We start from the raw sequence: 27291 nt of genomic DNA, 5'->3' as shown, positions 1-27291 counted from the left end.
TATTGACTGTGTACCCCAGGGCCTGCAGTAGGTGAATGACATAGTCCAAGTTTTTTTTAACAAGGCTTGTTGGCTGTCCGCTTGTATAAGGCAGTCGTCCAGGTAAGGGTATATTTGTATCCCCTGAAGTCTGCAATGTGCAATTACTGATGCCAGGCATTTCGTGAACACTCTGGGTGCAGTAGATAAGTCAAAGGGCAATGCTGAGAATTGATAATGCTCTGAGCCTGCAAGAAATCTGAGGTATCTTCTGCAACTTTGTCTGATTGGGACATGCAGGTATGCCTCCTTGAGGTCCAGAGTTACCAGCCAAGACCCCTTGCCCAGCATGGGAAGGAGTTGCTGTAAAGTCAGCATTTTGAATTTTGGCACAATAAGGTAAGTATTCAGTGCAGACAAGTCCAATATGGGTCTCCATTGGTTTTCTTTTCTTGGAGCAAGGAACAGTCTTGAATAAAATCCTTGGCGTTGTTCTGCAGAAGGAACCTTTTCTATTGCTCTTATTTGAAGTAGGTTTGTTATTTGTTTGAGTGCCTCTGCCCTTTGATTTGGTGGCAGGTTTGGCCTGCCATGCCTTGTTGGCAGTGTATGAAAATGGAATCTGTATCCTTTGTCTATTATGTCCAGTATCCATTTGTCCTTTGTAATATTGTGCCAATTTTGTGAGAATAGAGATAATTTTCCGTCCAAAGGTGCTTCTAATTGAGCCCTGGATGGCGGAGTCAAAGTCAAGTCATTGAGATTGACCCTGTGGAGCAGTGGAAGGTCCTGCCCCACCTCTCTGGTTCGGAGGCTGCCATTGACGTCATCTGTAGGAGCCTCGAGTTTGCCCTCTACCACGTCTGTTTTTGCCTCTTTGAAATTTGTCTGTGTCTGGAAAGGACCAATGCTTAGAAGGCCAGTTCCTGCTGAATCTTGGAGGCTGTACACCTGGAGGAAATCTTTGACTGTTTGCACTGATTTTGCCTTTTCCTCTATTTTCTTTAAAACCTCTTGTGCAGTAGCACCAAATAGCTTATGTTTCTCTAGTGGAGCGTCCAAAAGCTTAATTTTCACATGGTCTGGCAATGTTTGCTCCTTTAGCCAAGAATGTCTGCGTATGACCGCACCTGTCATTGCTGCTCTACATGAAGCTTCCAATGCATCATATCCACACTGTAGGAAATGGTTGCTAACCTGCTGAGTATTATGAACCAATTCCTGTAACCCCTTTCTACCTAATGGTTCAGGGGAAGCCAATTTCTTTTGCAAGTTATCCAACATGTATTCCTGATACTGAATCATATGAAATTGACAATTTAATGCTCGTATAGAAAGGGTGGAAGATGTATATACTTTCTTGCCCCACCTTTCTAAAGTCCTAGAATCTCTTTCCGAAGGAAGTGGATTCTTAGCAGTAGTGGAGGAAACCCCTTTAGGCCCCTGAGAAATAGTTTCAGGGTCAGCAGTATGGACATTGTACAGGAATTGATGTGTGTCTGGCACCCTGTAGTACCTGTCTGGCTTGACAGGAGCAGGGGGGAGAGAGTCAGGGGAAACACTAGATTCTAAGTACACATCATCTAAAACATTTAAAACTGGAGGAATAGCTAAGGGTCTATGCTGAGGTAGCTTTAAAAATTCCCTTAACCTTTTCCTAGAATCTGAGTATTCTTGGCCTTGCCATTTGAAGTGTTCCCTCATGGAATGAAGCGTTTCCCCCAAAGGAAAACTCTTCAGGAGGAGAAGCAGAGGGAATGGATTCCTCCGCATCAGAATCCTCGTAGGCCGAGAAGGCCTCCTCCTGGTAGTCTGTGTGTGCAGAATCACCTGAGGCCTCATCGGAGGACTGGGGATCTACCTGCTCAACCCTAGGCCGCTTGACAGAAGGCGGCTGAGAGCCTCTCTCTGGATGTGGCTAAACTTAAAATTTGAGAACCAGAAGTGGATCCCAGAGAAACAGATCTTGGAGGGAGAGACTTAGCCTGTTTGGCAGCCTTAGCACGAGTGCAGGCCTTAATGGACATGGACACTGGAGGCCTGGCAGCACCGCGTGCTGGAGTAGTCTTATCCACTGTAATGGTGTCAGAAGTATCCTGGGCTATGGTCTCAGAGGGGAGAACAGAAACCGGCACAGAGCTGGCCTCCGGTACCGAAGTAACCGGTGGGGTGGTGTCGTCGGTCTGTAGCAGTTGTGAAACCGGCTCAGAAGAGACCGAGACATTCGCGGTAGGCCTAAGTGTGGTGTCGGCCGTGACCGCGGATGTCGGTCCTTGTCCTTCCGTTTTTTAGGTAAATGTGCTGTCGGAAGCTCCGACGGCATGATATAACAGAAATCTTCCTCAAAATAATCTTGAGCAAACTCTGACCGACGCCTAAGAGTGCGTTTATTGAAAGAAGCACAAGTTGCACAGGCCAAGACGTTGTGTTCTGGGCCTAGGCAGGGTAAGCAGTAAGACTGGAAATCCTTATGAGGTATTTGTTTCCCACAAGTTAAACAATTATTAACTTTTACAGTTTTATCTGACATCGGCTGAGGCAAGAAAAGGTCCCCAACGGGGTACTTAGCTTTTTGAAGACTTCAGTAGCTGAAAACACAGGAGCTGGTCGACCGGCACTTGCGAACTGCTTCTGCTTCGGGCGCCACGCGGCAAGAAAGACTGAAGAAGATGGCGTCGGCTGATGCTTTTATACCCCAGGCGCTCTGACGTCGGGGAGGGGGGCGACATCAGCCGATGTCAGACCCAGACTTTGGAATCCGGCCGACCGAAGGGCTGCCTGAGGCAGGACAACCCCATATGTTAGGACTGCAGTTGCATCCTTGAAGGACATCTGTACTATGTTCTTCATGTTTCACTGTTGCAGTCATTACATTTGGGTAGAATCTCAAGGCTATGGATGGGAGGATGGAACTAAACAGCATTAAGAGCGGCTATAAGGCCCTGTAGGACTGCAATGGCAAAGCCTGCCCTGGATTTAGAGAAGAGAGGTAAATGATAATGCTTTGTGAAGGTATGAACAGAGCTCCAAGTAGCAGCTTCTAGAATGTCTTTGGTTGGGACCCCTCTGAGAAAAGCTGCTGAAGTAGAGGCAGCCCTGGTGGAATGTGATCTGATCCCCTTGGGCACAGGTTTACCATGGTGCAAATAGCAGAAACGAATGCAGTAGCTTATCCATTTAGAAATAGTCTGCTTTGATATAGCCTTCCCCTCTGATCCTTCAGCAAATGCTACCAGTAGTTGCTCAGACTTTCTAAGAGATTTGGTCCTGTTTAAGTAGAATCTTAGTTGGCTGTGTACATGCAATGAATGCAGAATCTGCTCCCCCCTTGTTCTGCGGATTTGGGTAAAATGTTGGCAGGTGAATGGTCTGGTTAATAGCCACACTGGATACCACCTTAGGCATAAAAGAAGGATTGGTCCTGAGGGCCACCCTGTCCAGGTAAAATATAATGAAAGGCTCCACTGCCATGAGAGCCTGTAGTTCTGAAACCCTTCTTGCTGAAGTGACTGCCAAAAGAAAAGATGTTTTCCAAGATAGAAATTTTATATCTGTAGTAGCTGCTGGTTCCAAAGGAGGCAGGGTGAGTTTTTCCAGCACAAAATTGAGGTCCCATGCAAGAGTTGGTGCTCTCCTGGGAGGCCTTAAATTTTTGGCCCCTCTAAGATACTGTTTCAGCAGTGGATGAGAAAAGAGGGGAGGCTCTGTGTTGTAATGAGCCATGATGGCAGAGGCATGGATTTTTATTGAAGAAAAAGATAGGCCCTTGTCAAGCATCTCAGTTAAGTATTGTAAAATCTGAGTAATATTGGGCTTTGCTGTGTCTATTCCTTGTGCTTGGTTCCAAGCACAGAATCTTTTCTATTTATCAGCATAACATTTTCTAGTACTAGGCCTTCTGGCTTCCAAAATGACATCCATCACAGATTTACTGAGAGGTGTGGTTTGAATAATTAGTTGATTAGCCAAGCTGCAAGATTCAGAGTTTGGAGCAGAGTGTGCAGAATTTGATAGTTCTGCTGAGACAGTAGATGAGGGATTTGAGGCAAGTACCATGGAGGAAGGTGCGACATATTCCTTGGAAGCGGGTACCAGTGCTGGCAAGGCCAATCTGGAGCAATTAGTATCATTTTTGTTTTTTCCTGTCTGACTTTTATTAAGAACTTGGAGAGTAGAGGCAGAGGGGGAAAAGCATAGACTGATGGGTTTTACCAGCTGAAGGATAGAGCATCCACTTTCCATGCTTTTTTGTAATGAGTTCTTGTACATAATTTATCCAACTGATAATTTTGGGGATAGGCAAACAGATCTATGTCTGGCCTCCCCAATTTCTGTGTTAACATGCTGAAGATTTGTGGATCCAGTTTCCATTTGTGCGGGTCCATAAGATTTCTGCTTAGGTCGCCTGCCAGAGTATTTTGCTTTCCTGGCAGGAAATGAGCTTGAAGATGTATATGGTAAGTCAAGGTGGAGTTCCACAAAGCCATGGCTAGTCTGCAAAGGGGGTAGGAATGTGTACCCCCCTGCTTATGTACCACATAACTGTGGTGGTGTTCATCTTTATCAGTAGTTGTCCTGGATGAATAAGTCCTTGAAGGCGGTCAGAGCATTCTGAACAGCTAGCATTTCTTTCTGGTTGATATGCAGATGCATTTGGTTTGGGCTCCCTTTGCCCTGAATGCATCTCCCTGCCAGGTGGGCCCCCCAAGCATAGTCTGATGTGTCTGTAGTTAGGGTTTGGGTGGCAGGGGGTAGAGTGAATGACAGTCTCTTGGTTTGGTGGCATGTCCCTGCCCACCAAAGAAACTCCTGTTGTAGGCAGGGAATGAGAGGACTCTGTTTCCAGGCTGTGACAATGTTGACTCCATAAACTTTTTAGGTACCATTGCAGTTTCCTCATATGCAGTCTCACATATAGAATTAGTAGAATGCAGGATGCCATGAACCCCAAAGCCTGCAGAATTTGTCTTGCAGATAACTGTTTTTTTGTTGCCATTTGTTTGAAGTATGTTGTCAGTTGCCTTTGTTTGTCTGGCATGAGGTAAGCCATCTGGGCAGTTGTATTCAAGCTTGCACCCAGAAATGTAATTATTTGCGAGGGTACCAGTTGTGATTTCTTTTCGTTTATGGTGTACCCTAGGTATGCTAGAAGCCTTTTTACAAATGCCAGATGTTGAAGAGGAGTGTCCTTGTTTTCTGCTTGAATGAGACAATTGTCCAGATAAGGATAAATTTGAATGTTTCTTTGTCTGCAGAATGCAATTACTGGTGCGAGGCACTTTGTAAAGACCCTGGGCGCAGTAGATAAGCCAAAGGGCAGTGCAGAGAATTGGTAATGGAAAAAACCTGCTTTGAAGCGGAGGTATCTTCTGCATGATTCCCTTATTGGGATATGTAGGTATGCCTCTTAAGTCTAGAGTTACTAACCAAGCATTCTTGCATAGCATAGGCAGTAGCTGTTGTAAAGTCAGCATTTTGAATTTTGGAATGTCCAGGAACGTGTTCAGAATCGATAAGTCCAGTATTGGACACCATAAACTATCTTTTCTGGGTACCAGGAAAAGTCTTGAATAAAAACCTTGTCCTCTTTCCTTTTCTGGTACCGGTTGAATAGCCCCCCCATATCCATGAGGGACATGACTTGTTTCTTGTCCTCTGCCCACTGGTTTTGTGGCAGATCCTGCCATCCGTTTGGAAATGGCAAAGTATGGAAATGAAATCTGTACCCCTGGGATACTATGTTTAATACCCACTTGTCCTGGGTAATTAACTGCCAATTTTGAGCATGAAGTGCTAGTTTGCCCCCCAAGGGGGCTGCCAAAAGTTAAGTGCTTGGAGATGGTAGAGGAAAGTCATTGAGACTGCTTGCTGTAGGGCTGTGCTTTGTTTCCTCCAGATTTGGAGGTGGAAGCACCCCATTGCTTTGACCTGTAAGAACCCTCTGACTGACATCTGGAGCCTTTTGAGTGCCTGGGTTTGTCCCGAGTGGCTCTGTTGGACACAGGAAAGGACCAATTTTTAGTAGGCCAGTGCCTACTGAACCTGGGTGGCTGCACTTGCAAGAAATCTTTTACAGTTTGCATAGATTTAGCTTTGTCTTCCATTTTCTTTAAAACCTCTTCTGCCTTATTACCAAACAGAGTATTATGCTGCAAAGGGGCATCCAACAGTTTAGCTTTAACATGATCAGGCAGATTTTACTCCTTGAGCCAGGCACGCCTTCTAATCACAGATCCAGTAACGGCGGCCCTACAAGAGGGCCTCCAAGAAATCAAAACCACATTGCAAAGGATGCTTTTCAACCTGTTCTGCTGAATGCAATAAATCCTGTAACTCTTATTTTCGACACAATCAGAAATCAACATCATTTTCTGTTTCAGTAAGCCCATAACATGTTGTTGATATTTAAGCATATGAAACTGGCAGTTTAAAGCCCTGATTGCCAAGGTTGGAGACGTATAAACCTTCTTACCCCATCTATCCAGTGCTCTGGAATCTCTATCAGAAGGGGTAAGATTTTTGGCTGCAGAAGCCTCAACACCCTTGGGACCCTGAGAAATAGCCTCAGGATCAGCATCAGCAGCAGGATTTTTGAAAATAAATTTTTGGAAGTCAGGAACCCTGTAATATCCGTCTGGCTTACTAGGAGCCGGAGGCAGGGAATCAGGAGCCATGCTATATTCCAAGAACACATCATCAACAATGTCCAATACAGGAGGTATTGCCAAAGGCCTATGCTGGGGAAGAAGGTAATCCCTAAGCCTCTTTTTTGATTCAGAGAAGTCCTAACTCTCCCAGTGAAAATGCTGCCTTAAAGTATGCAAAGTCTCTCCAAAAGAGTAATCCTCAGGAGAAGATGCAGATGGGATAGATTCATCTGCATCAGAATTCTCATAGGGTGGAATAGAAAATTCCTGATCAGAAAAGGAATCAGAAGAAATGGAAACCTGATCTGAAGATTCATAATCAATGCCTTGCCTAGGCCTCTTAGCAGGGGGGGGATCAAGGAATTAAATCCTCAGCCATTATGATCATCTGTTTTTTTAGGCATAAGGGCCTGAGCACGTGACTCATGCGTTAAGACATAGAAGTAGTTTTTGACCTTGTTTTTGTTGATGGCGGTTTAATATAAAAATGTTGAGGCCTGAAAACACCCTCAGAAGCCGGTGCTTGCTCAGCAGCTCCGGACCCATCCAAGGGAGAGACATCCACGGGTTCAATACTCTGAGAATCTCGCAGCATACCAGACTCCGAATGGGTCTCATTAGCACCTCACTGAGTACCGGCAAACCGGCGACTGGCTTAGGAGAAGCTTCATCAGTTTTGGACCTCGACTGTCTGTCTTTTCCTTTGCATTTTTTTGTGAACTCCGATAGTTGGATTGCTAACCGACGACATTTCAGGATAGTTAAATCTTGATAAAAAATATTTAGAAGCAAAAATATACTGACGCTTAATAGTACGTCGGTTAAATCTAGCAAAAACCGACAGCAAGGCACTTTGTGATCAGGGCCTAGGCAAGGAATACAGTAGAAATGAAAATCCTTATGAGGTATTTGCTTCCCACAAGTAATGCAATTATTAACTTTTACTGACATCGGTAAGGAGCAAGAAAAAGTTTTCCCAATGGGGTACTTCGCTTTAGTTTTAAGACTTCGGTTCTGAAACTCAAATACGAAAATTTCAGGAGTCAGCCTACCGGTACTTGTGAACTGCTTCTGCTTCGGGAACCGCGCGGCAAGAAAAACTGAATAAAATGGCGTCGGCTGCATGTTTTATACCCCTGATGACCTGACATCATCGAAGAGGAGACAGCAACCGACGCAGGACCCAAGACTTTGTTATTCAGGCCGACTGAGGGCAACCTGCCAGCAGATTACCCCAAATGTAATGACTACAACAGTGAACCACGAAGAACATCTGTACTATGTTCTTCGTGTTTCACTGTCTCATTTCCCCTTCTTGCTCTCCCAATACTTCTCTACTCCACTGTTCTATGCTGCCCAACTGTAATGAACTTTCCTTCCTAGTTAAAAAAAAAAAATTTGGGAATCTCCATATATTTTTTTCTCTCAAATGTTGTACGTTTGTTCTCTGTATGTGATCTTGCCTTAAACCTACTAAAGAACTCTGTACAAGTGTATCTTACCTACAATTTAAACAATTTACTACAACTCATTTTACTATTGGTATATATTGTATGCTTTGCCACTGCCGATGCTTGGAGCTTTTCTCCCCGGGCCTCTACTGAAAATGGACTTATATCCAGTTAGACTAGCCTGGTCAACAAATGCAAAATAAAAATAAATAAATAAATAAATAAATTATATTTGGGTAGATTCCCAAAGCTATGGTTGGGGGGGGAATTTAAATAGCATTAGGGCCAGCTATAAGGCCCTGCAAAACTGCAGTGGCAAAGCCAGCTCTGGATTTAGAGAAAATTGGCAAATGATAATGCTTGGTGAAAGTATGTACAGAACTCCAGGTAACAGCTTCTAGGATGTCCCTGGTAGGGATGCCTCTGAGAAAGGCTGTAGAGGAAGATGCAGCCCTGGTGGAGTGAGGTCTGATCCCCTGGGGGATAGGTTTTTCCATGGTGCTTATAGCAGAAATGAATGCAATGGCTTATCCATTTAGAAATGGTTTGCTTTGAAATAGCCTTCTCCTCTGTCCCTGCAGCAAATGCCATGAGCAGTTGTTCAGATTTCCTTTGATGTTTAGTCCTGTCCAAGGAGAATCCGAGTTGTCTGTGCACATCTAAGAAATGCAGTATCCATTCCCCTTTATTCTGTGGATTGGGAAAGAAGGTTGGCAAATGGACTGATTAAGAGCCCACTGGATACCACCTTGGGCATGAAGGATGGATTGGTTCTTAGGGACACCCTGTCTGCATTAAAGATGATGAAAGGCTCCACTGCCATAAGGGCCTGTAATTCAGATACCCTTCCAGCTGAAGTGATTGCTAAAAGAAAAGCTGTTTTCCAAGAAAGAACTTTTAAGTCTGCAGTAGCAGCTGGCTCGAAATGAGATACAAGTGCGTTTCTCCAAGACAAAGTTAAAGTCCCAGACTGGGGTTGGAGCTCTCCTGGGTGGTCTCAAATGTTTGGCCCCTCTGAGGAACTGCATGAGCAGTGAATGAGAGAAGAGGGGAGGTTCTGTGTTATAATGAGCTGAAAATAGCTAAGGCGTGGGATTTTAATGGAGGAAAAAGACAGGCCCTTGTAAAGCATCTCGGTTAAGAATTGTAAAATTTGAGGTAAATTGGGCACTGCTCTTCTCATCCCTTGAGACTGGTTCCAGGCACAGAATAGTTTCCATTTTTCAGCATAAGATTTTCTAGTACTAGGCCTCCTTGCCTCTAAAATAATATCAATCACAGGTTTGCTGAGGGATGGTAAAGGAGAGTAATTAGCCTGGCTGCAAGGTTCAGTGTTAGAAGCTGAGGGTGCAGAATTTGGTTCTCCTGCTGAGACAGCAGGGAAGTAGTCTGAGGCAAGTACCATGGAGATAACCATGACACACTGTGCAGGAGGGGGTACCAGTGTTGACGTGGCCAGTCTGGAACAATCAAAATCATCTTTGGTTTGTCCCGTTTGATTTTTAGTAGTACTTTGGAGAGCAGAGGCAGAGGGGGGTAAGGCATAGACTGATAGGTTTTTCCAGCTGAAGGACAGAGGATCCACTTTCCAGGCTTGTTTGTCAGGAGTCCTTGTGCAAAATTTGTCCAACTGGTAGTTCTGGGGAGAGGCAAACAGGTCTATATCTGGGCTCCACCATTTGCTTGTCAACATGTTAAAAATCCTTGGTTCCAGTTTCCAGTCATGTGGGTCTATGAGGTTTCTGCTTAGTCCGTCTGCCAGTGTATTTAATTTTCCTGGCAGGAAGTGAGCTTATAGGTGCACTTGGTAAATAAGGCTGTGTTCCACAATGCCATGGCTAGTTTGCAGAGGGGTAAGAATGCGTACCCCCCTGCTTGTTTATGTACCACATAATAGTGGTGTTGTCTGTCTTTACCATTAGTTTTCCTGGAAGAATGTGGTCCTTGAAAGCTGTCAGAGCATTCTGTACAGTTAACATTTCTTTTTTATTGATATGCAGGTGCATGACTGATATGCAGGTGCATTTGTCTTTAGTTCCATTTGACCTGAATGCACTTCCTTGCCAGGTGAGCCCCCCCATGCATAATCTGATGCGTCTGTTAGGGTTTGGGCGGCAGGTGGTGGTGTGAAAGGTAGTCCCTTGTTTTGGTGGCAGGCCTCTGCCCACCAAAGGAACTCTAGGCATAGGCAAGGTATGATAGGAATCATTTTTCTAGGTCTTGAGAATGTTGACACCATAGGCTTTTCAGATACCACTGTAGTTTCCTCATATGCAGTCTTGCATATGGAATTACAATAAAGGAGGCCATGAACCCCAAAGCTTGCAGTATTTGTCTTGCAGACAGCAGGGTTTTTGTGGCCACTTGTTTGAAGTAGGTTGTCAAATTAATTTGTTTCTCTGGTGTGAGGTAAGCCATCTGGGAAGCTGTATTCAAGCTTGCTCCCAGGAATATAATCTGTTGACAGGGTACCAGGTGTGAATTCTTTTCATTTATGGTGTACCCCAGACAAGTTAGAACCCTTTGTACAAAGGCCAGATTCAAAAGTATGTCCTGGCTTTCTGCCTGAATTAGACAATAGTCCAGGTATGGGTACATTTGAATATTTCTTTGCCTGCACAATGCAATAACTGGAGCTAGGCACTTTGTGAATACCCTGGGCGCAGTAGATGAGCCAAAGGGCAGTGCAGATAACTGATAGTGCGTGTAGCCTGCTCTGAAGCAAAGGTATCTTCTGCAATATTCCCTGATTGGGATGTGCAGGTATGCTTCTTTTAAATCTAGTGTTGCCAACCAGGCTTTTTTGTCTAGCATAGGAAGTAATTGGTGAAGAGTCAGCATCTTAAATTTTGGAATCTCCAAAAAGGTGTTTAGAGTAGACAGGTCCAGGATAGGATGCCATGAATGGTCTTTTCTGGGTACCAGGAAAAGTCTCGAGTAGAAATCTTGTCCCTTTTCCTCTTCTGGTACCAGTTGAATAGCCCCCATGCTTAAGAGAGAAAGTACTTGTATCTGGGCCTCTGCCCACTGATTTGAGGGTAGGTCCGGCCACCCATTTGGTGTTGGCAACTTGTGGAAGTGAAATCTTTATCCCTGTGACACTACATTTAAAAACCATTTGTCCTGGGTAACAAGTTCCCAATTCTTTGCATGAAGAGCACTCTTTCCCCCCAAAGGGGCAGTCAGTTGAGAAGTGCTTGGAAATTTTAAAAGGAAGTCACTGAGACAGTTTACCATAGGGGGGAGTCTTATTTCCAGATTTGGAAGTGGAGCCCTCCCACTGCTTAGTTCTGTGTTTCCCCTGGGACTGAAACCTGGGGTTTTTGCTGTGTCTGGGTTTGGCTTGAGAAGACCGGGAAGGGGCTGGAAAGGACCAATTCTTAGAGGGCCAGTGCCTACTAAATCTAGGAGGCTGAACTTGTAAATAATATTTAAGTTTGCATAGATTTAGCTTTATCTTCCATCTTTTTAAGAACTTCCTCGGCCTCGTTGCCAAACAGGTGGTCCTGATTCAAAGGAGCATCCAACAATTTAGCTTTAACATGATCAGGCAAAGATTGCTCCTTAAGCCAAGCATGCCTTCTGAGCACAGACCCATTAACAGCAGCCCAGCAAGAGGCCTCTAATGAATTAAAACCACATTGCAAAGTGAGTTTCCAACTTATTCAGCAGAATGCTATAAATCCTGTAATTCTTTATTTTTCACACAGTCAGGAATCAATATCATTTTCTGTTTAAGCAGTCCAATAACATGTTGCTGATACTTTAACGTATGAAACTGGCAATTTAAAGCCCTAATGACCAAGGTTGCAGAAGTGTAAACCTTCTTACATCATCTATCCAGCGCCCCGGAGTCTCTATCATAAGGGGTAGGATTTTTAGCAGTAGAAGCCTTAATGCCCTTGGGCCCATGTGAAATAGTCTCTGGATCTGCAATAGGATTTTTAAAAAGGAACTTGTTGGACTCAATGACCCTGTAGTATTCTGTCAGGTTTTCTGGGAGCAGGGGGCAGGGAATCAGGGGTCAAACTAGATTCCGAAAAAGCATCAACAATGTCTAGTACAGGAGGAATAGCTAAAGGCCTATGTTGAGGTAGGAGAAGGAAATCCCTAAGCCTCTTTTTTGAATGAGAAAAATCCTGGCTTTCCCAGTGGAAATGCTCCCTTAGAGTATGTAAGGTTTCCCCAAAAGAAAAAATCCTCAGGAGAGGAAGCAGAGGGAATGGAGTCCTCTGCATCAAAATCTTCATAAGTAGATAAGGGCAAATCCAGATCATCAGAAGAATCAGAAAAAAACAGAATCCTGATCAGAAGGTTCATAATCGACTTCAGTCCTAGGCCTCTTAGAAGGGGGGGGGGGGCTGCTACCCCTGAGCAGAGTTATTACATCTTCAGCCATTCTTATTTGTTTTTTTAGTCAGTCATAGTGGCCTGAGCATGTTGCCTGGACGTTGTGTTTTTAGGCATGGATCAAGATTTAGGCCTAAGTAAAGAAGGAGGCGTCGGTTTAATATGCAAGTCCGCAGGCCTGAATACACCCTCAGAAGCCAGTGCCTGCATAGCAGGTCCAGACCCATCCAAGGTAGAGACATCCACCGGTTCCATAGTTGAAGCATCTTGCAGCATACCGGACTCCGAATGGATCTCAGTAGATGCCTGCGAATCAGAAGTAGCGAGTATCAGGGACTGCGAAAGCACCTCACCGAGTACCGGCGAACTGGTGACTGGCTTAGGAGAAGCATCGTCGGCAGTTTTGGACCTCAACGGCCTGTCTTTATCTTTGCATTTTTTCAGAATCCCAGTAGTCAGATGGCTAACGGATGACATTTCTGGATAATTAATCCAAGAACCAAAATATTTAGAGGTGAAACTATACCTACGACAGACAGTGCACTGATTAAATAAAGCACAAAACTGACAGCAAGGTACGTCGTGGTCAGGGTCTCGGCAAGGAATACAGTACGAATGAAAATCTTTATGAGGTATTTGCTTTCCACAATTAACGCAATTATTAACTTTTACCGACATCGGTAAGGAGCAAGAAAGTTTCCCCAATGGGGTACTTAGCTTTAGTTGAAGACTTCGGTTCTGAAACTCGAAAATGAAAATTTCAGGAGTCTGCTGACCAGCACTTGCGCACTGCTTCTGCTTCGGGCACCGCACAGCAAAAAAGACTGATGTAATGGCGTCAGCTGCATGTTTTATACCCCTGACGGCCTGACGCCATGGAAAAAGGGACAGCAACCGATGCAGGACCCAAGACTTTGTTAATCAAGCCGACCGAGGGCTGCCTGCAAGCAGATGACCCAAATGTAATGACTGCAACAGTGAAACACGAAGAACATCTAAGTAAAGTCAACCTGAACATTAATTTCAGAGAGACAGACTTTGCCCTTTCCTCTGTGCAATCAGTTTGGCAGCCTACAGAAATAAGTTTCATTTTTAGGTTCACTGAAAGTAGTTTTCCGTGGACTTTATTTGAATTAATGGCTTCAGTACATACGACCGTTTGAGAGTCAACATGAATCCAAAGAGCTAGGAAAATTTCTACTTTTTGTGTTTCTCAAAATCAAAAGTTAGAAAGCTATTTTTTGCTGTAGATGGATGTGAAGTCTGTACCCTACCCTCACTGTACTGACATGAGCCTTATATTTGTTACAGGGGTGGGAATCACTAGTTTGTTCAGTCAGAATGTGCACACAGTGCCAGACACTGACCTGTAGTCATGGGACATGCACAAGAACAGTCATTGCATTTAGTGCATGCTGTATTGGCTTTCAACTTTACATCTCCAGGTTTGAAAAATAAGTTATGTCTTACCATATCTGTGTTGTTCATCTTCTTTCATTCATCACTGATGGGTTTTGGTTCCAAGCCCTCAGAACCAAGTCGGCCTACTACCTAGCTCGCACCAGCCAAAAAAAACTCTCGAACTAAGCTTCTACCCAGAATGCCATTCTCCCTGTTACCTCAGATCGAGTATGCTGAAGATAAAGTAAAGCCAAAACAATTCCGGGCAAATGCCCTAGTGCACCATTTGGACCCAAAGCATCCAGCAGGAGCCTGTGGTGGGGGAAGAGGAGTGGGATGTGATGAAAAAGAATATGAACACAGATGGAATGTTATGGTAAGACATAACTTTTTTATCGGATGTTGTTCATCTTTTCATTCATCACTGATGGGACAGAATCCCAAGCTACCTTGAGGTCCATGGGTGTCCCTTATGGAAGAACATTCCTGAGTACCATTGAGCCGAAGGCAGTTCTCCCTCTGGAGACCAAGTCCAATCTGTAATGATTGATAAATGTATGAGGTTTAGTCCAAGTGGCTGCTGCGCAAATGTCATCCATGGAAGCCCTGGAATGGAAAGCTACAGATGTTGCCATAGATCTAGTGGAGTGAGCTTTAACCTTTGGCATAGGTTCTTTTGTGAGGGAATAGATAAAATGTATGCAGGCCTTTAGCCATTTTGATATTGTAACCTTGAAAAGAGAATTTCAGATTCTAGGCCCAGAAAAGGAAATGAAAAGCTGTTCAGACTTATGGATAGGTTTGGTCCTGTCTAGGTAGAATCTCAATTGCCTATGTACATCCAAGGAAAGTAGACAGCACTCTCCTTTATTGGAAAACTTTGGAAAGAACACTGGTAGGTCAATGGAAAAATCAGAAACAACTTTGGGGAGGAAGGATGGGTTCGTCTCGAGTGACACTATCTTTATAGAAGACCAGATAGGGCCTCTTGATACACAATGCCTGCAACTCCAAGACCCACCTGGCTGACGTGATGGCCACTAAGAAGAAAGATTTCCAAGACAGGAACTTTAGGTCACACTTCGCTGCGGGTTCAAAGGGGGGTTTGAGTCAAAGACTGAAGGACCAAAGTGAGGTTCCATGGTTCCACAGGCTGTCTGACAGGAGGCCTGATGTGAGAGGTTCCCTTGAGAAAGGCTTTGCACAGATATAAAGAGATGAGAGGGGTGCCATCTAGACCACTGTAGAAATTAGAAATCGCCAGCAGGTGTACTCATACGGTAGAGGCACAGGCTCCATTATTAAAAAACTTAGCCAGGTATTGCAGCACTGCAGTCACTGGAGCAGAATATGGGTCTAGCATGTTAGCCTTAGACCAGATGGAGAATCTTTTCCATTTATCCTGATATAGTCTTCTGGTGGATGGTTTATGAGAGGCCAAGATGATGTCCCAAACAGGTGAGGTGATGTTAGCTTGCCTGGCAACTAACAAGTGGAGAAACCAAGCCATTAGCCTGAGAATGGACAGATTCGGGTGGCTCACACCTTGGGGGTGAGAAATCAGATCTGGAAGAGGGTCCAGAATCCACGGCGTGTATACTAGGTGAGGCCAAAGGAAGGGGAACCAAACTTGTAGAGGCCAGAACAGGGCTATGAGGATCACCTTGCATCTCAACCGAAGAGCTTTATTTAAGAACTGTGGGATAAGCGGGATGGGGGAATAAGCATAAAGAAGTCCAGTGGGCCAATCGTGGATCAGTGTATTCCTCAGGTGGAAAAGGGCAAAACAGCTGCTGCACTTGTTTGATGGGGATGCAAAAAGATCACAGCAAGGCTGGCACCAATAGCTCAAGATTTCTGTCACCACCCCGGGATTGCGGGACCACTTATGAGGCAGGAGGCTGCATCTGTTCAGTTTGTCCACAATTACACTGGAACTCCCCAGAATATGCATTGCTATCAGAAAGCGATTGGAAGCTAATGCCCACTGTCAGATTCTCATGTGCTCTTGACACAGGGGGTAGGACTTGGTTCCTCCTTGCTTGTCGATATACCAGACCACTGACATTTTGTCTGACTGAATTGCAACCATCCCAGAAGGGAGAACAGAGTGAAATGCCTGCAATGCTAAAAGCACTACTCTCAGTTCTAGAACGTTGATATAAAGTTTGGCCTCTAGGGTGGACCATGCACCTTGGACGGTCTTTCCCTGGAAATGCCCCCCCAACCGATCAGGGAAGCACCCATGGTCACAATGGCCTTGGGTTGAGGAGACTGGAAAGGGCAACTCCCAGTTCTGCATCTCACCTCATCCACCAAAGTACGTCCTGCTTGCAGGAGATGGTTATATAAATCTGGTAACTGAGAGGGTGTAGTTTGGGAACCACTGCAAAAGTAGTAGTCATTGCAGAATTTGCATGTGCAGCTTCACAAGGGGCACTAATGGGATTGAAGCTGCCATGGAACCCAGGGTCTTAAGAACCTCCATCACTGAAACTTTTGTTTGACAGAGTATCACCCGGAGCCTCAGTTGTTGGAGTGTGTGGGTTTTGAGTGACACTTAGACAGGACTGGGTGTTGAACACTGCTCCAATGAATTCTATTTGCTGGGTAGGAGCAACGTTTGATTTCTCCCAGTGTACTGTTACTCCCAGAGTTTTTGCCAGAGAAAGTGTGTAAAGCAGGGCTGATACCAGCAGATGCTTGAAGGAGGTGGTGAGGAGCCAGTCATCCAAATATGGAAACATTCAGAATCCTTGTAGTCTCAAATGAGCTGTGACCACTGCCATACACTTTGTGAACACTCTGGGAGCTGTAGAGAGGCCAAATGGCAGGGCACGAAACTGATAGTGACTGGCTCCCTGCTGGAAGTGAAGCAGACTCCTGGAGCGTTTGTCCATTTTGATGTGGTACTATGCATCCCTGATCTCTATCAAGCACATCCAATTGCCTTCCCTTAAAAAAGGGAGAATGGACTGAACTGTAACCATCTGGAATTTGGTTTGGGTGCCAGACTTGTCCAAGCTGCAGAGATCCAGAATGGGTCTCCAGTCCCCTGTCTTTTTTGGCACCAAAAAGAATCTCGAGTAGAATCCGGATCCACATTGTTCTGGTGGGACTGGTTGGATGACTCTTTTTTGAGACAGCTCTTTTATTTCTGAAGCTGTGTCTTCCCTTTGACTGGGTGAAACATCGGGAAGCTTTTTTGGAAGTGCTGGTTGACAAGAAAGGGGAATGGTGTAACCTCTGGTGATTATACTCTGCACCCAACAATTGATGGTAATAGAGTGCCAGGCAGCTTGATGCAGAGAAAAACTACCCCTGACTGCTTCCAGAGGTAAGCAATCAGGCTGCTTTTAAGAAGTGCTGGTAAGGCTGTCCAGAGAAAGAATCCCTAGAGCCCTAGTTATGAGGACCCCCTCTGCCCCTGTAGGGGGATCTTCCGGAATTGTTACCCCCTCTGCCCCTGGGGTTATCACCACCACGTGCGGCATGGAAAGGACCGAGATTTTTTGTGTCACATTTTCACACTCCTCTGATTCCTGGAAAAGGAAAGTTGAGGAGGGTTGGAAAACCATAGCCCTATGGCAGACAGAGTCTTGCCATCTTGCCTGCAGCTGGCTAGTGTGTCCTTCACCTTGGAGCCAAAAAGGGACAATGCTTCAATGGGAGTATTCAGAAAGGAAGACGTGAAGGGATCCACGAGGTCACAAATGCACATCCAGGTATGACGTCTCATGACAATGCCTGAACCAGTCACTCTAGCCGCTCCTTTGGTTGCACGTGATAGCAACCTCATGGACGAGTTGGAAATAGATTCCAGGGTTGTGAGTTGGGAGGCAACTTTGCCCCTTACCTCGTCAGACACCGGTCCTGCAAGTGTTCCAGACAGTTTGGAGATCAAGTCCCTCGGGAGCTTCGTAAAATGTGCCAAGTAGTTCAGAGACCATATGCCAACGGTCACTGACACAAACTCACTTCCCAAGTCTGTCCACCGCCCGGGACTTTCTCTTGGGTGGGTGCACAGCAGGACTCTCCTCTGCCAAGTCCTTTTTCGTGGCCGTCGCCACCACCATAGTTTCGACTGGTAATCCTCTGGACCAATGCTGGTTCTCATCAGGCAGTCTCCGAAGGATCACCTCAATGGAATCAGGGTTCTTCAAAGGGCACTACACAATGAGCTGGACAGGCGGGGTCACCCAAGAGGTAGACAGCCAGGCACAAAAAGCCTGCAGGAACATGGACTCCTCAGACGAATGGTTCAGCACTTCCAGTCACCTCTATTTCAGTATTTCATGGATGTCTCCAAAGGAGACATCAGGAGGTGACCGTGGGGACCCTTCACCATCATAATCCGTGTCTTCCATTAGAGACTCCTCGGGTGAGTCTATGTGCTTCCTTTTGCATGATCTCTTCTGAAGGGGCTCCTCAGTGGGGGCCTCTGAGGAGGACTCGGAAGAGCAGGTACCCCGAACAGGGGTGTCTTGTGGCTTCTCTGCCCAGTGCCCTGGGGAGGTGGTCTGTAGCAGCTGTAGCTCAGGGGGTGACAACTGGGGTTCTGACGCCAATAGAGTGCTTCCAGAAGCAAGAGCCCTCCATCACGCAAAAGGCAGGTGCGTCTGAAGAGGGATGGGAGCCTGGAACCAAGACAGACAACCTCAGGCTCGGGGTCACACTCTGCTCCAACGAACCCGCCACCCCAGATGGAGCCTCAACCAGAATTGGTGCAGACGAGACAACTGGCACTGAGGACTGAACCGAAGGCACACCTGGGACCATGCCCCGAGCCAAGGAGTCCGCCCCCCAATCCTGAGATTGAGGAAGGACCGGTTCCGCGGGAACTGAAGACCAAGACCAAAGGGGCAAACCCGGATCCTGAGTGAGGTCCACTATAGGCATCGAAGTGGTGAGTTCCGAGAAGGACATCTGAGCAGAAAGCTTCTGAGCCGAAATGGTCGAAGGAGGACAGTAAGATGGAGTCTGTGGAAAAACCAACCCAAGTCCTGTAGGCAGATGGGTCTTAGAAGGTGTGGGTATCCCCCTGGCTACCAACAGCTGGTCCACAAGACACACCACATCCAGGTCTGACAGGCTCCTGGTGGATCTAGTGGATACTCCAGATGGGGAGTCAGGTCGATCAATGAACGGGCTATACATCTGACCCAGGAACGGGGTCTACCAATGGAGAGTATCGGGTCCGTGGTGCAAGGTCTGTCAGCACAGATGTCTCTAGTTTCGAGACCGGGATCAAAGGGGTCAAGTCCAACTTGGTGGAAACGATGCTCGGTGCCAAAGGGGCACTCTGAGCCAGAGCGGAGGGTTCCAATGTCATATCAGAGGTAGGCACCAAAGGCGTACAATGAACCTGAGTGGTCAGTAGTGCTGAAGTTGTAGCAGGTGTGGTGGGGTCTATCATCAGAGACAGAACGGGAGCCAAAGCCGGCACCGATATTGTAAGTTTTGAAGTGCTTGGGAGTCAACAAGGATGGTGCAGAAGAGGCCGATTTATGCTCACAGGACAACTTTGGAACTTCTTTTCCACAGGCTTACCTTGATCACCCAAGGGTGAGAAGGGAACCAAGTGGGATCTTTTTGTCTTTAGTAGGAGGGGTTGCGACCTCCATCACAGAAATGGCCACTGAAAAAGATAACCCCTTTCAGTATCAATTTATTACTGCATTCAGAGTGCATTTGACTAAACTTTGACTAATGCCACAGGGAGGTTGCACTGAAAGATGGGGCACCCCCAAACAATATACACAATCAACGTCAGAGTCACTATTAGGTAACTTGCCATTACACGAAGTACAATGCTTAAACCCTGAAATACCCTTCTTATCTGACATCTTGAGAGAGAGACAACAGGCTAGCACGTCAAAAACAAAATCGAACGAGTCTGTTGTAGACAGAGTTTAAAACCACACATAACTATAGAAATACATACAACAGAAACTTACTATTGAAAGGTTAGGAAGGAAAGGAGGAATACCAACTATGGTACTGGAGGAATACTACAAGGGTAAGGAGAGAGGGTCGTACCAACAATGGTACTTGAAAGTTTACCAACAGGTAGAAGAAGGAAGAGAAAAGAACGAGATCTAACTAATTTAACAAAAGACTAATGCTCAATAAAGGAAGAAACCTCAATGAGTTTTTCACACAAAATATCAAAAAAGTTTACACTTAGCTGAGAGCTCGGCTGAAACGCAGCCTTACGCCTAAGTGGCAAATGAGATCTGAGGTAACAGAGAGAAGGGCATTCTAGGTAGAAGCTTAGCTTGAGAGTTTTTTTGGCTGGCGCGAGCTTGGTAATAGGCCGACAGTTCCGAGGAATCAGAACCAAATCCATCAGTGATGAATGGAAAGAATAACATCATAATATTCAAATGGTCTACAATTGAACGAAACACGCAATTATATCAATGGGGATTTATGAGAAGAACTTCAAGAACTTCTCAAGAATGAATCATCATGACCATTAATACCCCTGCTCATTACCATGGCTCAACAGGTCCGCTGAACTAGTACAGCTACTAGCTACCAACAAAAAGTTTTGTTCAACCCCTTCTTCACATATGTACCTTCATAAAGACTTCACAGTCTGGAAGTTAGCACACAAAAGTAAGGTTACTGGCTGCTTGCTGTAATCCAGGATTTAATTATCCCAGCTTCTAATCACCTACCATGCAACTAGATAAGTGATCTAGGGCAACTGGGAAATTGGGCTGGGCTCCTCAATGGCCTCCTAGACTGCATGCCTAGTAGTTACCTACAAAGTGTGTGATCACTTGTGATTTCTTAATGGCTCTATACAAGTCAGGTTTGTATTCAAATATTTGTGTTAAGCATCACAATACTTACATTGTTACATGCACTGGCTCGCTCCACCTTTGTCATTGTGCTAGTTTTAGTGTTAAACACGTTCATCTTCTCCACCAGACAAGTCAGGGCAGTTTCTGTAGCTTCGCCAACCTTCTCATAAATCCCCTTTGACTGTAAGAGAAAATAAAATGTGCATCAACAATTCAGGAGAATAGAAACTAGACAGGATAAACCCCATGCTAGAGTATAAAGACAGTGGATTACTCGCAAGTAGTTAAAGGAAAGGTTTGGAACTGCCAGATGCTAGTATCATTACATCTTCTCTGAGAAAAACATTAGAAATCCCACTTGCAGAAAAAAGGAGAAACATTACCACAACCAGAACAAGTTGTAATTAAGTCACAGAAATGATGAAAAAAAACTGTGGAGACATAGTTAATGTACATAAACTTAAATGCCAACAATAAGATAACCTTGAAACTATAAAAAGAACACTGTGTAATAAGAGGAGGTCCCCAGACTTCAGGTCAAAATCTCACATTGCTGACAAAATCTCACACTGGTGACAACTGCTTAATATAATGTGGCACATCAACAAGTGAGGAAAAAACTCACTGCTGACACCTGCAATCAGGCTACATTAAATTAAGAATTTGTTGACTCGTGCATTTAGTGAGCCATGTGAGTGGGAATGGGATATACATCTAAAGCAACTCCTTGTCTCACAAGATCCACTACAGAGTATCACTATGCAGAGTGAACTCAGTCCAACTCCTGAAGATTGTTGGGAGGATGGGAGTGGGAGAGACACAAACCTCTCTGGCAACCTAATAACAGGTGCAAAAAACATTAATACAAGCAACTTGTTTAATTTTATTACAATCAGTTTTATTTAAAATATTCCTACTTTTCAAATACCCAGGTAAGTCAATTAATTGAAACATTTCCCTGTTCTTAGACTTTGCAAACAGCATTTTTTTTAATCAGTGAATCCCAATAGTAATACCAGTGGTCCATATATGAATAACACAGATCAACTTCAGCTGATCAGAGCAAATAAAAAAACATGTAAAGTACTGAACATAATAAAGGTACATTAATACCAAAAATCAAAGCTGCCAAAAGGTGCATTAAATAAAAGCAAGCCATCTTGCAGCCCACACCCCTTTTCTTAAATTATGAGATGACACTACCATAAGGAAAGAAAACTAAAGTATACTGCACTGATAAACTTCCCTATGCCCACAATAATGCAACCCTGAGTCAGAATGTAAATGGTGAAGACAATAAGGCACTTTCTCCCCATAAAAAATGTGTTTTGATGATTTCAATTTATTTGAAAATATTCACTAGCCAAACAGTTTAAGACCATCCGGCTTCTAGTTTAGTACAGGTATCAGTTTAGTTTAGGTAGTGGTCTGTGCTTTAACTATGGCTGCGTCATTTTGATGAATTAGAAACATCACACACAAACGCACGCAGTTACTGTGACCATTCCCCACAATATATGTACATCAGATATATAAATGAAGCATGGCATGTGCTTTCAAATAAGCCAAGGCTGGGATATGGTGAAGGGGCAGAGTACCCACCCCCCCCAGCATGAAAACTCATTTTACATATCCTTTTTATGTCTAATGTTGAGTTTCAAGGAGATGGAGCCTACACTGGCAAGAGTAAGGCAAAAGGTAATCCAGGATGGGGTAGCACCATAAGGACATAAATGCACCCCCCTGGACAATTTTTAGCATCTCCAATTCACCCACCAGCATGTCTCTGGGTTATATAAAGAAAACTGCGACCACAACATGAGAAGCAAACTCGACAAAACCAAGTACATTGAGGTAACAGACAAATGCTATACCACTATGCCATCCTACGAAGATATTTTAGCTTTTCTTTTTTCTGCAGTTCGTTTACTAGCGACTTGTAATAGCCCAGGTAGCGATGGCTAAATGAACAATGCATTTCTCCTTATACTTACCTCATTATAATCCAGAGAAGAATCATTACAGAAAGCACAGATAGTTGCTACTTCAATAAGGCCATCATAGTCTCCACAGTTAATTTTTTTGCCATCCTTTAACCTACAAATACAAAGCATTTTCTTTAACAGACCATTTAAATCAATGACAGTTTTCAAGAAAAGTGTGACAGTCTGTCATATAAAAACAGTCTTTACTGTAACAGATCTTCATAAAAGAGTTCTTTTAAGCCACAATGTGGAAACTGTAAACCCTTTACACATCAAGACTTCTGAAGTTCAATTTCCTAGCCTACATATGCCACCTCAGTAAGCATATAGCAGAGTGACAACTGGTAAGTCAAATAAACTGTAGGCACCTAGGCAGGCAGCAATAAGTGTTTAAAATTGTGATACTGCAAAATTGTGCTTTACATAAATAGCATTTCAAGTCTCTACACATTTCTTCCATAGCAGTGGTGATCTTACAGAATTGTTCAGGGGTGTAATAAGAGTATGATCATCACGCGAAGGTGCAGGGGCCAAAGCCCCACCCCCCAATCAATACATAAAATTATGGTGTGTTTGGAGTACAGCATTCGTATTTTACACGTGCTGCATAGATGGTGGATTGTGTGTGTTCAGAACATTTAAAATCAAACTGTCATCTTGCCAAAAGAGAATGCAAAGTAATTTTTGTGTCATACCACATGGTTAGCACATGCTCTATGCTTCAGATTCCTACTATGTGCAGGTTTCAGAGGTGCTTGCACTACTACAGCAAAAAGCAGTATGAAGCAAATCTAGGTAAACAAGTTCTGAACTGGTTCTGTGGCATAGGCAATTTACCCTGACTACCTACCAAATGACCTGGGTGAAAGAATGGTAAAAAATGAACAAGGACCATAAAATCACCTATCACTTAAGCAGGGCTGGAAGGAAGTTGTGCACTTCAAAGGAGTAACGTCTCCAAATGGTTTTATGACGTTAAAAGTATGTGGGAGGGTGACAGGGGATGACACGACCAGACCATTATTATTGGCTGCAGCTGATTTTTTCAGGCTGCTTAATTCCCACTAAATATAGCTACAGTCAATTGTTTTCCCCTTTCTTACTTACCTTGTTGCTGGATGTTGCATACCTACATTGGACTGGACAGGTGATGTTCCCAAATCCTAATCACAGACTAGCAACAGTGTGTGTAGATCATTCTTGGTGGTCTGTTCATTCTTAACGAGAGGAATCTTACCTGGATTACTACGAAGTTTTGTGGCAGTATTTTGTCTGTTTGTGCACCCTGTAGAGTAAATCTGTTCCTGCTTTTCATAGGTTCATAGGTAGGTACTAGGCTATCAGCCCAAGGGCCTATGTAAGCCTAGCCAACAAGGTTCCCTGGCTTACGCCACCCAAGAAAGTTATTTTCTTGTGCCACTGTCAAGCAGAGACACAGAAGTGATCCCTGAGGTGTTTTTCCTATTTCCCATCCACTCATCAAGATTTTTCTTGAAGAGTGCTAATGAAGAATTTTGCTTGACATAGATGGGTAGCCTGTTCAAGAGTATGGGAAGTCTCTGGGACAGGAATCTATCCCTCCAGCATGTCCTGTTTATTGTGGTGACAAGGTTTAGGTCCCTAGAGCATGTAGCTTGGAGGGATTGGGATTTCTTTAGGTGTAGCATGTCCAACAGCTCTGGGTTTGACATAGCTTTATATGTTAGGCAGAGATCACCTCGGAGTAGGTGATATGCTACGGAGTAAAGCTTGAGTTTTTTGAGGCAGTCAGTGTAGGGCATTTGTTTGAGGCCAGTAATCCTCTTTGCGAGGTACTTCTGTGGCCTTTCCAGCTGCTGCAGATGTCTTGTGAGGTACATTCCAAAAGGGGTGTTTTACTCTATTAATGGGTCTAATGAGTGTCGAGTAGAGGGGAACAATGAACTCTTTTTTCCTGGATGAGAACTTTTATGATGTGTGCCACATAGAAGGACTTCCTGACTACTGTGGGGATGTGACTATCAAAGGAGAGACTACTGTCCACCCGGGTCCCAAGGTCTCATCACACATTTGGTGTTAAGTAGATTGCTGCTTATGTGGTAGTTCATGGGTACAGAGTTTTTACCAAAGGGGATGACACTGCACTTTTTGGCATTGAGCTTGAGGCCATGGCGCTGACACCAGGCATCTATCTCAGCAAAATAAGACTGGTGAGTTTCAGCAGTCACATGCGTTTTCACATCACGTCTCCTGGTAAACGGACTAGGTCTGAGTCGAATAAGCAATGGAATGGAGGACAGCGAGCAGAGACTGAGGAGTTCCCTTTACAAGGCGAGCGACAAGGATTAAACAGTGGGTTCACGTTTCAGAGTGTAAGTGCGTGTGTGACAGAGGAGGAGCGAAACAGAATGGCCTCAAAATGAAGTTGGGACAGATTTTGCAGTGTGTGGGGGTGTGGGTGCCTGGATGTGTATGTCTGTAGGGGCAAGAATGAAGTTGAGTGTCTGTCCGTGTGTGTACGTGTGTGAGAGAGAGAGAAAATGAATGGGGAGAAAATGAATGGGTAAAAAAGTAGTGACAGATGTTGCAGTGTGTGTGTGTACCTGTACATGTGTATGTCTGTAGGGGCATCAATAAAGTTGGATGAGTGTGTGAGATTCTGACTGAAGAGGAGGGAAGCAGCTTTGCAAGGAATGGCTGGAAACGCCATGGGCAATAAAACCTGGGAAGTTGTAGCATTATAAAATTAATGCAGACTACCAACATCAACAATACAAAGTAAATGTTATAACATGATTTATGTGGTACTCTGGAAAGTTTCTGGTGTACTAATGCCTCTGAATAGTGTAACATTCTGTCTTAGGCAGCTCTGCAGTAAGACAGACCCCACCAAATAGTAGCAGTGATGTCCAAAATGAATAAGAAGAGACTCTGATTCGCTAAAGCAGCACAAAAACATGACTAACCCTATCAGTCCAACTGAATTTTGCAATTGGGAGAATGTGCAGGTAAACTGCATGGCAGTCTGTGACTGGCATATCATAGGATCATAGGAAATTACTGGGCTACTGACTCTGAAGCCCCTATAAACCTAGCCAAGAGTTTAGCCCATGTTTAGACAAGTCCGCACCCAATGCCCCTATCCAGCAGGGACATGGGTGGAATCCCAGGGGTATATTTTCTGTTACCCATCCAGTTATCCAGGCTGCGCTTAAAAAGGGGTAAAGAGGTACTCTGCTTGACGTGGACAGGGAGTCTATCCCATAGATGGGGGAGTCTCTGGGACACAAATCTGTCCCACCACCAAGTCCTGTTGATGTCTCAGATCAGACTGAGGCCACGCGTGTGAGTTACTCGAGTGGAGCTTGACTTGCGGATATGCAGGAGTCCCATCAAGGTGGGGTCTGTGATTGCATTGTATGCCAGACAGAGGTCACCTCTGAGGAGTCTGTATGAAACTGAGTAGAGGGATAGGGTTTTTAGTCTGTGTATGGTAGAAGTTTGAGGCCCAAGATTCCCCTGGTGAGGAACCTCTGTGGTCTCTCCAGCTGCTGCATGTGCTTTGCGAGATATATGCCAAAAGGGGCATTGTACTCAATAATTGGCCTTATAAAGGAAGGCTACAGGGATGCTAGGACCTCCATGTCCTGGGATGAGATGCCCTTACTTATAAGGTGGGCCATGTAGATGGCTTTCAGTACAACAGAAGCAACATGGTGGTCAAAAGTCAGGTTGCCATCAACTTGGGTGCCGAAATCACTCACTGCTGATTGCGTGTTTAGGGCATTATTAATGTGATAATTTGTGGGGATGTCACTCTCCCCAAAGGGGATGATTATGTATTTTTTGGTATTCAGCTTGAGGCCATGTTTTTGGCACCAGTCATTTGTCTGAGTGAGACCCTCTTGGAGGATTGTCCACATCACTAGCGGAATTGATGACAGCAGCCAGCTTGCACTCATCAGCCATAGCCCACTGGTTTTGGCCTGCACCTCAGAAAAGTGTACCCCAAATAACAGAGGGCCCAAGACTGAACCCTGGGGTACACCGTTTGTTATGGGTCTACTGCTTGAGGTGGATTCCTCTTTTTTTACCAGGTGGGTTCTATCAGTGAGCCAAGTTTGCTACCCACCTGGTAACACACGGATTGATGCCTAGTTGAAAGAGTTTATCTATTATGCCGGAGTGCAGAACAGTGTCAAAGGCTTTGGCTAGGTCAAGGTAGGGGGTGCGCACCATCTTCCCCTCATCCATGGCTTTGGTGACTTGTCTCAAAGACGTCTACCAAATTTAGCAAACATGACATCCCCTTGACAAAGCCAAACTGTGTGGGATCAAGCATTTGGAGGTTGCCAATGTCCTTGTTAGTGATGTCCATGATGATCCGTTCCATGACCTTGCAGATCAGGCTAGTTACGCTGATAGGTCTACAATTTCCTGAATCAGTGGACGCTCCACCTTTGTGTAAAGGGGTGATGGTAGCTGTCCTCCATTTAGCTGGGACTAAGCCGGTACTCAGGCTTTGGTTGAATAGGACACCTAATGGTGCAGCAAGTTCCTGCTGGAGTTCATGTAGGATGCAACCTAGTATGTTATAGGGTCTCATGGAGGCTATATTTTTTGCCTTTAAGAGAGCAGTGATGACCTGTTCTGTAGATATAAGGGGAAGGGGGCAGGTACTGGGGAT

General features: G+C 44.8%; 1 protein-coding gene across 1 annotated transcript in view; it reads right to left on the bottom strand.

Moving 5' to 3' along the window:
• The window catches only part of ATP2A3 (ATPase sarcoplasmic/endoplasmic reticulum Ca2+ transporting 3), a 1260930-nt gene that overhangs the window by 495256 nt on the left and 738383 nt on the right, over nt 1-27291 (bottom strand). Inside the window, exons 10-11 of the mRNA XM_044082905.1 lie at nt 22635-22737; nt 20690-20821 (exon numbers count right to left, since the gene is read on the bottom strand). Coding sequence (XP_043938840.1) covers nt 20690-20821; nt 22635-22737 — 235 coding nt within the window. The remainder of the gene's footprint in view (nt 1-20689; nt 20822-22634; nt 22738-27291) is intronic.

The sequence above is a fragment of the Protopterus annectens genome, chromosome 9.part0 (assembly GCF_019279795.1).
Source record: "Protopterus annectens isolate FY-2018-M chromosome 9.part0, PAN1.0, whole genome shotgun sequence".
NCBI classification, from domain to species: domain Eukaryota; kingdom Metazoa; phylum Chordata; order Ceratodontiformes; family Protopteridae; genus Protopterus; species Protopterus annectens.
The sequence above is the reverse complement of the archived record's forward strand: the minus strand, read 5'-3'. Positions and strand labels throughout refer to the sequence as shown.